The sequence below is a fragment of the Cotesia glomerata genome, linkage group LG3 (genome assembly GCF_020080835.1).
Source record: "Cotesia glomerata isolate CgM1 linkage group LG3, MPM_Cglom_v2.3, whole genome shotgun sequence".
NCBI classification, from domain to species: Eukaryota; Metazoa; Arthropoda; class Insecta; order Hymenoptera; family Braconidae; genus Cotesia; species Cotesia glomerata.
The window spans coordinates 4,082,172-4,093,325 of NC_058160.1; the positions used below are offsets into that span (position 1 = coordinate 4,082,172).

At 32.7% G+C, this 11,154-nt stretch overlaps 1 protein-coding gene across 1 annotated transcript; it reads right to left on the minus strand.

The window, feature by feature from the left end:
* Positions 1–1,126: 1,126 nt before the first annotated feature.
* LOC123260753 (uncharacterized transmembrane protein DDB_G0289901-like) lies at positions 1,127–7,504 on the minus strand. The gene is made up of 3 exons (XM_044722043.1): positions 7,354–7,504; positions 6,664–7,257; positions 1,127–3,584 (listed from the first exon to the last, which is right to left on the minus strand). Exons 1-3 carry the CDS (start codon positions 7,415–7,417, stop codon positions 1,174–1,176), a joined length of 3,069 nt encoding a protein of 1,022 aa, XP_044577978.1. The 5' UTR covers positions 7,418–7,504; the 3' UTR covers positions 1,127–1,173.
* Positions 7,505–11,154: the final 3,650 nt, after the last annotated feature.

Consider the following 11,154-nt stretch of genomic DNA (forward strand, 5'->3'; position numbering starts at 1 on the left):
GATTGACGGTAATTTATTATTTAATAGACTTATTTATTAAAATACATCACTTAAATAGTAATGAGTATTCAGTGATCAGTAATAAAAATACAACAATTGTTTATAAATAACACATCGTAAAAAAAAATATTGCATAATAATTACAAAATACGTATGTGAGTATCGGGAATATCCGAAGGGCACGAAAAAGTAACAACTAATTACATTAATACATATTGGTACACTATAAATATATTCGATAAAAATAATTATTATAATTTTAATAATATATTTAAAAAAAAGTGTATATATGTCTGTGTGTAAAGGAGTATTTATGATCAAGGTATCGGCTTTGAGCCCTCTGATACGGACTGTATTCTTGTAAAAACAGGTTTAACAAGATTTTAACACCATAATTATTTGAGTGATGCTCCTCGTCGTTTTGTATGGATAAAATAAAACGGGAATGATAAAAAGTATCGAAAGTTATTTTAAAATAATTGTCATGAAAGATACAACTTTATGCACTGAAAAAGTAGCATTCGCTTTTTTATCAGGAATGTGATTCATACCGAGTCTTGTTTATGATACTTATTAATTTAAATATAAATATATATTCAAATATATATTTACATAATCATAATTATATTCATATCTGTATTCTATAAGAATATTTATAGACATATCTATAAATATTTATAGATTACCGAGAATACACTGAAAGAAATTTTACCAAAAAACATTTTTTTTTACCAAATTTAAAACTTTTAAAAGGATGATCATACACGGAAAGAACAAGAGTGAAAAAAATTTCAGATAGTAGCTAGTATAATCCAGATTACAATGAGTATAATCAAGATATCACGCAGTATAATCTGGATTATAATGAGTATAATCCAGATATTACGCAGTATAATCTGAATTTTTTTAGCTACTATCTGAAATTTATTTTTACCACAGATATCACTGAGTATAATCTGGGATGATATCTAGTGTCATCTTGTTCTTTCCGTGTACTTTTTGTGTATGACACTAAAAAAAAAAGTACTTGACAATTTTTAAAAATATAAATAAATTACTTTAATATTAACTAATATTTTTTTTCAATAAATTTTCTTGGTTAAAATAATTTTTTTCTATTTTTTTCCATCAATAATTCCTGAATTGTTTCAATTAATATTTATGAATACTAATCTAGTCAGTAAAAATAAGCATTCTAGTGGTGTCTGCACTGGCCTTGGCGTTGGCAGAAGCTGAACTTTTCGAACCAAACCCTGGACCAGTAGATGCGGATGCAGTTGCTTTGGCTGTCGCTTGGCCGTTACCGTAAGCGTTGGCGTTGGAACCCGCAGAAGCAGATGCATTGCTAGTTGCACTTGCATCGGCAGTTGCTTTGGCACTAGCATCGCTATTAGCTCCAGCAGAAGCTACGGCATTAGCATTAGCACTGGCATGAGCACCAGAGTCAAAATGTCCACCAGAATTATACAAAGTTCCTGGCAATGGATTTCCGTAGGAGTCTACGGTTCCAGGTTGGTACCCATGGGGTTTTGAAGATCCCCCAGAGCCTGCATTAGCGGTAGCAGAGGCCTCAGCAGTGGCGTGGGCATTTGCACCAGAGTTTCCGGTCACAGTTGGAAGCTGATTGTTATTAAAGCCACCGTAATTTCCTGAATCGCCGTTCGACTGGACGTAGCCACCTCCATGCTTTTCAGGATGGTATAATCCATCATCATATGGCCCAGCATTGTTCTGGTTATCAGCTACCTGTTTTGTTCCTTGAGTATTGTCGTAGTTGACATGGTCATACTTTTCAGGGTGGTATAATCCATCGTCATATGGCCCGACGTTGTTTTGGTTATCAGTCGTCGCAGAAGATTCAGCATTTGCAGTAGCAGTAGCAGAAGCCTGAGATCCGCTGTTGGATCCTTGGTTATTTCCAAGGTCTCCGTAATATGTCGGCTGACTTGCAAATGGATTGCTTGAACCTGTAGAAACTCCTGAATTAGCGTTTGCAGTTGCAGTAGCACTTGCTCCACTATTTAATGGTGTTCCATCTGGACCACAATCACAATCAGGTTCTGGTTTGTAGGTACCAGAATTATCGACAGTAGAGCCTCCGTGAGTTCCTGAATAATCATAGTTAGTTCCTTGAGTTCCAGAGGTTCCATAATAAGAAGGCTGAGGTTTTTTAATTGGCTGATTGACGAATGGATTTCCTGAACCAGCAGAAGCTCCTGAATTAGCGTTAGCGTTTGCTCCTGCATTTGCATTCGCTCCACCTTGAGTTCCGCTAGGAACACCGTAAGTTCCAGAGGTTCCATAGTGTGGTGGTTGAGTTTCTATGTTTGGCTGACTAATAAATGGATTTCCTGAACCAGCAGTGGCTCCTGAATTAGCATTAGCGTTCGCTCCTGCATTTGCATTCGCTCCACCTTGAGTTCCGCTAGGAACTCCATAAGTTCCAGTGGTTCCATAGTGTGGCGGTTGAGTTTCCATGCTTGGCTGACTAATAAATGGATTTCCTGAACCAGCAGAAGCTCCTGAATTAGCGTTAGCATTCGCTCCTGCATTTGCATTTGCTCCACCTTGAGTTCCGCTAGGAACTCCGTAAGTTCCAGTGGTTCCATAGTGTGGCGGTTGAGTTTCCATGTTTGGCTGACTAATAAATGGATTTCCTGAACCAGCAGAAGCTCCTGAATCAGCGTTAGCATTCGCTCCTGCATTTGCATTTGCTCCACCTTGAGTTCCGCTAGGAACTCCGTAAGTTCCAGTGGTTCCATAGTGTAGCGGTTGAGTTTCTATGTTTGGCTGACTAATAAATGGATTTCCTGAACCAGCAGAAGCTCCTGAATTAGCATTGGCGTTCGCTCCTGCATTTGCATTCGCTCCACCTTGAGTTCCACTAGGAACTCCATAAGTTCCAGTGGTTCCATAGTGTGGTGGTTGAGTTTCTATGTTTGGCTGATTTATAAATGGATTTCCTGAACCTCCAGAACTGCCATAATTTGGTCCAGTTCCGTATGTTCCTTGATTGTAGTTTGTTCCGGTAGGAGCGCTGTTCTGAACAACTGGTTTTTTGTTTAAAAATGGATTCTTAGCTCCAGTATTTCCTCCATAGTAACCAGTATTTCCATAAGTACCCGTGGTTGGATTGTTGGGATAAGTTCCTCCGTTGGTTCCAGATTGAGTATTTGCGTTAGCAGTAGCTTGAGCAGTCGCTTGAGAATTTTCCTGTGAATTACCTACAGTATTTCCTCCATAGTAACCATTGTTTCCATAAGTTCCTGTCGTTGGATTGTTGGCATAAGTTCCTCCGTTGGTTCCAGATTGAGAGTTTGCGTTAGCATTAGCTTGAGCAGTCGCTTGAGAATTTGCCTGTGAATTACCTCCAGTATTTCCTCCATAGTGACCTCCATTATTTCCATAATTATATGTAGGCTGATTGGTTGGATAAGTTCCTACGTTTGTTCCAGATTGAGCGTTTCCATTAGCATTGGCGCCAGAAATTCCAAAGAACGGATTTTTCGTATACTTTGGAGCTCCATAAACTCCAGTATTAACCGTTTGCCCATTTTGGTATCCGCCGTTGTAGTCGTTGTTGGCTAAAAAAAATAAAATATTATTATTAGTTAAAGCATGACATCACTAATATTTAATCACAACATAAACACTTGTAATGATCAATAAAAAAATTAAAAAAAAAAACATGTTGTCATGTTTACGACTGGAGATAAAATTGAAAGAAAAAAATGTTTACAGACGAAAGCCGGATTTGGATACCAACGATTAAGCCAGATGAATGATAATAGCCGAGAACCAGTGTAGTAATAAAGGTATAAAGTCCAATAAAATAAAATAAAAATAATATTATACTGATATGCAGACAAAGGGATATCGTCATCGAATGGTTGAAGGAATAAATTTTGATGATTTATTAAAAACTGATGCTCACCTGGAGCCGGTCTTTCGACAAAGATTATTTCTTGTTGCCCATAACCCGACTCGGGAGAATTATTATGACGATTTGGTTTACGGGGGCGAGGACGTCGGTTTGTTGGGGGTGAGTCCGATATAACAATTGGTATTAATACGGCGTTAGCTGAGCTTTGGGATTGAGATGTTACTCGCGAATCTTCAGCGGGGACTAGTCTGATAACACCTTGCCCGTAATTGGGCTTAGAAAATTGTTGGTTATTTTGAGGTTGAAACACAGCACCAGTTTGAGTGTTAGATTGAGAATTAGCGTTTGATTGACTAGTTGGACTTCCTTCAACGAATGTTATTGTTATTTTTTGTCTTCCGGAATTTCGTTGAGGTACTTGTCTACTTGGTACTAATCTTATTGTATTTCTATTTTTATTATTAGTATTAGTATTAGCAGTATTGAATTGGTTAGGAGACTTTGGTAAAGACTCATAATTAGTGTTAGCGTTTGCTGCTGCGTTTGCTGTTGAAACAGATTGTCCACCCTGATTGTTATGATTATTTACTGGATAATTATTATAATTATTATTGGGAGAGTTTTCCTGTTTGAATTGATTATTAGAAATCGGCTGGATTTTATAATAAGTATTAGATTGAGAATTAGCATTTGCAGCAGCGTTTGCTGTTGATCCAGAATTGCTCCCTTGATTATTATAATTATTTATCGGGTAATTATAATTATTAGGAGGATTTCCAGGTTTATATTGATTATTAGAAATCGTTGGAACTTCATAATTAGTATTAGCTTGAGAATTAGCATTTGCAGCAGCATTTGCTGCTGATCCAGAATTGCTGCCTTGATTATTATAACCATTTACTGGATAATTATTGTTATTGTTATTATAATTATTATTGGGAGAATTTTCCGGTTTATATTGATTATTAGAAATCTTTGGAAGTTCGTAATTAGTATTAGCTTGAGAATTAGCATTTGCAGCAGCATTTGCCGCTGATCCAGAATTGCTGCCTTGATTGTTATAATTATTTACTGGATAATTATTATTATTATCATTGAAGTTACTTGGTGAGTTAGATTGACCATTAGAATTCGGGGAAGATTCATAATTAGTCCCAGCATTTGCAGAAGCACTAGCAACTGCACTTGCTGACGCTCCTGAAGTTGCTCCTTGATTATTATTATTATTATAATTACCAACCGGATAATTATTACTATTCAAGTTAGGAGTTTGTTGGTTAAATTGATTATTAGTTGGTCGAGATTCAGAATTAGTATTAGTATTTGCTGCGGATGCAGAATTTCCACCTTGATTGTTATAATTACTTACTGGGTAATTATAATTATTATTGGGAGAATTTACCGGTTCATATTGATTATTAGAAATCGTTGGAACTTTGTAATGAGTATTAGCTTGAGAATTAGCGTTTGCAGCAGCATTTGCCGCTGATTCAGAATTGCTGCCTTGATTGTTATAATTATTTACCGGATAATTATTATTATTATCATTGAAGTTACTTGGTGAGTTAGATTGACCATTAGAATTCGGGGAAGATTCATAATTAGTCCCAGCATTTGCAGAAGCACTAGCAACTGCACTTGCTGACGCTCCAGAAGTTCCTCCTTGATTATTATTATTATTATAATTATCAACCGGATAATTATTACTATTCAAGTTAGGAGTTTGTTGGTTAAATTGATTATTAGTTGGTTGAGATTCAAAATTAGTGTTAGAATTTGAAACAGATCCACCATTTTCTCCTTCTTGATTATAACTACCAACCGGATTATTACTATTATCAGAATATGTATTAGCATTCCCATTACTACCTGTTAATTAAATTAATTTACAATGTTAGAATAATCTAAGAACCACAAACTAACTTAACCCGTTGAGGTCACACTTTTTAAAAATAACGTAGTGGTCATATTGGGTCTAGTTGACCCCATGCACGGAAAAAATTGTTGCTACTTGCGTTCTTGTCAATATTTTCACTCGAGCCAGCCGTACATGAGCATAATTCTTAACACTTCCATTGAATAACTCAATCGTTTTTTAATTTTTTTTAATTGTTTAATTATAAAAAAAAAATGCGAGAAAGTCAAATTTCGAAAAATTTGACTTTTTTTTACTAAAAACTTCATTTTTTGAGATAAATGAAAATGACCTTCGGGGTTTTACTCCCGATATCGCATACTTTGAAAAAAAAGTGGTGTCATGTCGAGCTTTTTAAAAAGTATATTGATTTGTGCAATTAAAATCATAAATTTCCATGAATCTCAAAAAATCTTCAAACAATAATAGATAGTATCACAAATACCATTTTGAATGATATCTTGGAAGCAAGAGCAACTCAAAAATTTCCTTGGGTCATTTGGACTCTGCACGGAAAAAAGAAAACTCGAAAAATTACAGTATAAAATGTAAAATCGATTCCGTCGTAATCAAAACTAGACAAATTACAATTTGAAATAACATTTTTTAAAATTTAATATTCAGAGCTTTCAATGTAAATATTACATTCTACAATGTAATTCTTATAAAATCTGTAATAATTACAATCTAAAACTGTAATTTTTCCAGTTTTCATCACGAAGCGCCACGTTGCATTATATACTGTAATGTTTCGAGTTTTCTTTTTTAAGTACATAAGATTTCCATAGCACTTAACACATTAATGCATAAAAGTGTCCATTTAGACCCATAATGACCTCAACGAGTTAAAAAATTCAATAATTACCTCCATAATGTCCAGATCCGTGAGCGTTGGCTCCAGCATCAGCTAGACCATTTCCAAGAGTGTGAGTACCAGTATTAGTTACACTATGTCCGCTATTATCGGCATAGGCATTACCGTAGGCATCGGCACTGCTGTAATCATTCCCACATCCAGGACTTCCATTTGGGTAGTACCCAGAATTTCCTTGGCACATGTTTCCACCATAGTTTCCATTGTGTCCAGTGTTTCCATTCTGGTAATTCCCGTTGTAAACAGGAACATTGGTATTACTGAATCCATTGCCGAATGTTCCACCGGCGGCGTTAGCGTTAGCGCTAGCTTGAGCAGAAGATATGCCATTTCCATAAACATTGGCGCTAGAATCAGCTTTTGCAGAAGCACTACCTGCACCTGAACCTGCGTTTGCTGTCGCCGAAGCTGAGCTTACAGCTGTAGAAATACTAAGAGGGCCAAGATTCAAACTGTTCGACAGACTCTGGCTGGTAGCTTCAGCAGAAGCTCCAGCGTTGTCTTTTCTTCCATGGAACAGCCCTAAGGGGTCCAAAACATTGGCCGCTTTGTTAATGTGTTTATGGGCAATGTCTCGCAAAATACCTATGTAATGATAATTGTGATTGTCACTATATTATTATTATTTTTGGTATTGCTAATGAAGAAGAAATGATTTGTTGATGAATAATTAATAATTACCTGCTTGCAATCCACTGGCCAGGAGCAGTACCAAAAACGGTACAAAACACTTAACCGATTTCATACTCGGCCGATTAATTATTAGTGTCAACTAATTGAATATAAATAATTGTTGTAATAATAAACTATTCGATTGACTTGTGAGACAAGACTGAGGATGGAGAGGCCAGGCAACATCTTTTATACTTAACGCGACTGAACCATTTGAGATGAACAATTATTGTCCCATTGGCGTTTCCCCGAGTCGAATAAGTGGTGGGATAATGATCACTCGCGGATTTCCCACCCGGGATTTAATTGCGATATCAATAGTCATCTTCACTATCGCCATCGACATGCACTGTTAACAAGTAAAAAGTGGTATTTATTTCATTGGAAGCTTGTTTGTACATTGCTTAGTGGACAATATAATAACGTTACCAGATCGCTAGTAGGAGTAGTTCAGGGTCACGGTCCGCTCACCTCGACTACTTCGATATCGGCTTCTTCATTTCGGGTTATTCTTGATTCCTCATAACTGCGATTTGTTCTTTTTTTGTACTAAAAATAGAATCATACTAAAAGCAATAGACACCTTAAAATTTTTATTAACCATTAAATTAATATGTAGAAATTTTTAAAAAATATAAGTGCGAATTGTAAGAAAGTTTTTTTTTATTTTTGATTTAATAAAAATTTCAAAAACTGTAAGATGTCTGCTGATTTAAGAATAAAGACCGTTTTTGGGTTAAAAATAGTAAAAATTATTTAACTTTTATTTTGTAAGAAAGAAAATTTTTAAATTTTTACCTTAAGCCAAAAAATTTTCAGTAATTATTGACATGTCTTCTTTTTTATTATTTATTTAAAGTCGCGATTTTTGATAAAGAGAACAAATAATAACATTAAATTCAATTGTTATTTTACAATTTTTTAATTTTATTTAATAAAGAAGTTTATTCTAAAAAAATTGCATTTTTAATTTTAAAAAATTTCTACATGTCAAATTTTTTTTCTAATTTTTTGCACTACCTATTTATATTTAAAAAAATTTTTAAAATCATTAAATATCTGCTACTTTAATATTCATGAATAAATTTTGTACCAAGCCATATAAATTGGGATATTTTGAGTACTTTATCGCTTTTTGATTACACTGAAGCGGACAGACATTAGAAATTTTTATAGAATTTTATAGTATTGAAATTATTATGAAAAAAATTTAATAAAAAAACTCCACATGTGAAAATTAAAAAAAAATGATTAGTAAAAATTTTTTAAAACATTTTTTATTGTAATTGATTTGTTATAAAAATTAAAAAAAATTGATGACAGTAAAGTTAGCAGTCATTAGAGAATTTTTTAATTTTTTTTAACAAACAAATTTGTTTCAAAAAATAATTTTAAAAAAATTGCATTTTTTATTTTTTCAAATTTCTACATGCCAATTTTTTTTCTTATTTTTTTTTTTTGACATAATTTATTTGTTAAAAAAGATTCTAAAAATTATTTAATATCTGCTAAATTTATTTTCATAAAAAATTGACAGATATCAGCTATATAACTTCAGTATAATAACTTTTTGACATTCTATTGTGTCAAATATTTTTATGCTTATAGTTTTATTAGTTTTATTAAAACTAAAGCACATTCTATACATTTGACATTTTGACATTTGATATACTTTTTTTTATACCATTTTTTATGAAAATTAAGTTAGCTGACATTTAAAAATTTTTAAGATTTTTTTTCATTAAAAAAACGATTACAAAAAAATTACAAAAAAATTTCATTTGTAAAAAACTTTACAAACTATAAGTGCAATATTTTAAAAATATTTTTTTGTTTTAATTTAATTATTAAAAAAAAAAATCAAAAAATTAAAAACGCCGGCTAAATTATCCATTTTTTAGATTAATTTCACCACCCACTTTTTGGTCATAACAAATTTGTTTTTTCAGGAAATTTATGAAGAAAAAAACAATAACGGAACTGCAGAATGTGTAGAAACAATAAATAATTTAAAAATAAATTTAATTGATAAAATCATTGGACTAAACCATAGATCCCAGATAGTATTGAATTCTGTTTACCTGCCGAATAAATTAGCATTAAATATTTTTCATGGATTATTTTCTCAGAAAAAATTAATTAGTCTTATCTAAAAAAAAATGGTAATAAATTTTGTATTTATTACTTAATAAAACTTTTTGCTTAACGATCCTTAATTACTTGAGTACTCATCAAATTGCTGTTTAGCTTTCAGAAAATCTTAGAAATTTTTATAGAGAAGAAATAAAAAAATCTAGAAAAAATAAAAACAGAGAATTGAAGAACCTTCGCAGGAGAAATTTAACATTACCTTGAATACGATCCTTCGGTACGCCGCTGGAGATTGAGGGGAAAACCCGAATCCCTTCGTGTACACTGTACTTGAGAAATTCCTGAAGGTAACCATTTAATTATTAATGTAAAAAGTATTTTTTAAATGATTATAAAAATTTACAAAAATTCAGATCATTCCAGAATTTATTCAAGTAACACAATAATATGTTTATAAATCGGTGAGTAAATACATACGTATGCATTATTAAGTAATGTCTTGTATGTTGATAAAATCTGTACGTGTTACGTGTCATCTTTGAAACAGAATTCTTGCGAATCACGTGGGTATGTGACGCTGGGAAATTTAATCTGGAGATTCCGGACATTATATTTGCAATACCATGTCCGATTATTTTGCAAAAAACTACCAATCTAATTACGTCATCAACTAATAATAACAATAAAGGACCAGTAGAGATATAAAAACATTTCTTCTCATAAATAAAATATTTCCTCTTGAAGTTAGAACCCTTTTTAGTAGATTTCATAAAAATTTAACTATAGTATTTGTCCTCATGACGTAAATTTTCATAAATTTTGCTATATTTCGACCTAACTCGACGAACTGAGTCAGAAAATACATATGGTTCAAAAGTTTAAATATATATATATATATATATTAGGGTGTGCCAAAATGTAACTCCCGTGGAGAACCTTTTAAAATTGGAATTTTTAGTTCTGCTTTTAACAGGGGCTGCTTTTGGGCATTTCCTGATATATTTTGGTGTGAGACAATGTATTTGATTTTTATAGAATTTATTAACAGAATCTTAGTTTGGGTATTTCCGGTGAAAATTCGAAATTTGGCCGGAAGTGCCCAATTAAATCTCCTGCTAAAAATCCTATAAATAATCAAATGAATTCTCTCAACCCGAAATATCTCAGGAAATGCCCAAACACAGCTGCTGTTAAAAGCAGAACTAAAAATTCCAATTTTAAAAGGTTCTCCACGGGAGTTACATTTTGGCACACCCTAATATAAATACATACGATATAACGCGGCTTGTCACGACGATAGCGTCAATAATTCTTAAGAGATCTTAATGAAACTCAACATATTTATTCTATCAACTATAAGGAAGGTCAAGTTCAAATTTGAGCTTAATCGTTTAATTAGTTTAGATATTACAGCATTTTTAAAATTTTAAAAATTTCATACTTTCACTACTTCTCCTTCAAATAACTTTTGAACGCGTCGTGTTATTTGATTCTTGTAAAATGCATCTGAAAGCTGAAAAATTAAGCTTCAATTTATATGCTCACATTTTTTTCTAAAGCAAAAAATATCCATCTTAGGATCATTTTTAAGAAATTTTACTCTTGCAGTCGTTTTGTCTATAAAAACTGACTGAAAAGTACTGAAGTACAATAATTCTTTTTTTCTTTATTGAACGTTATTTATTTTAAATTCACGCTAAGAAAATCGAAGATTTTCAA

Excerpts from the sequence above, each read along its gene's own strand:
- LOC123260753 (XM_044722043.1), bottom strand. The coding sequence starts at position 7,417 with ATGAAATCGGTTAAGTGTTTTGTACCGTTTTTGGTACTGCTCCTGGCC. Across the intron at positions 7,258-7,353 it reads GGCCAGTGGATTGCAAGCAG|GTATTTTGCGAGACATTGCC; the intron begins GTAATTATTAAT and ends ATCATTACATAG. Across the intron at positions 3,585-6,663 it reads CGGATCTGGACATTATGGAG|CCAACAACGACTACAACGGC; the intron begins GTAATTATTGAA and ends TATTTTTTTTAG.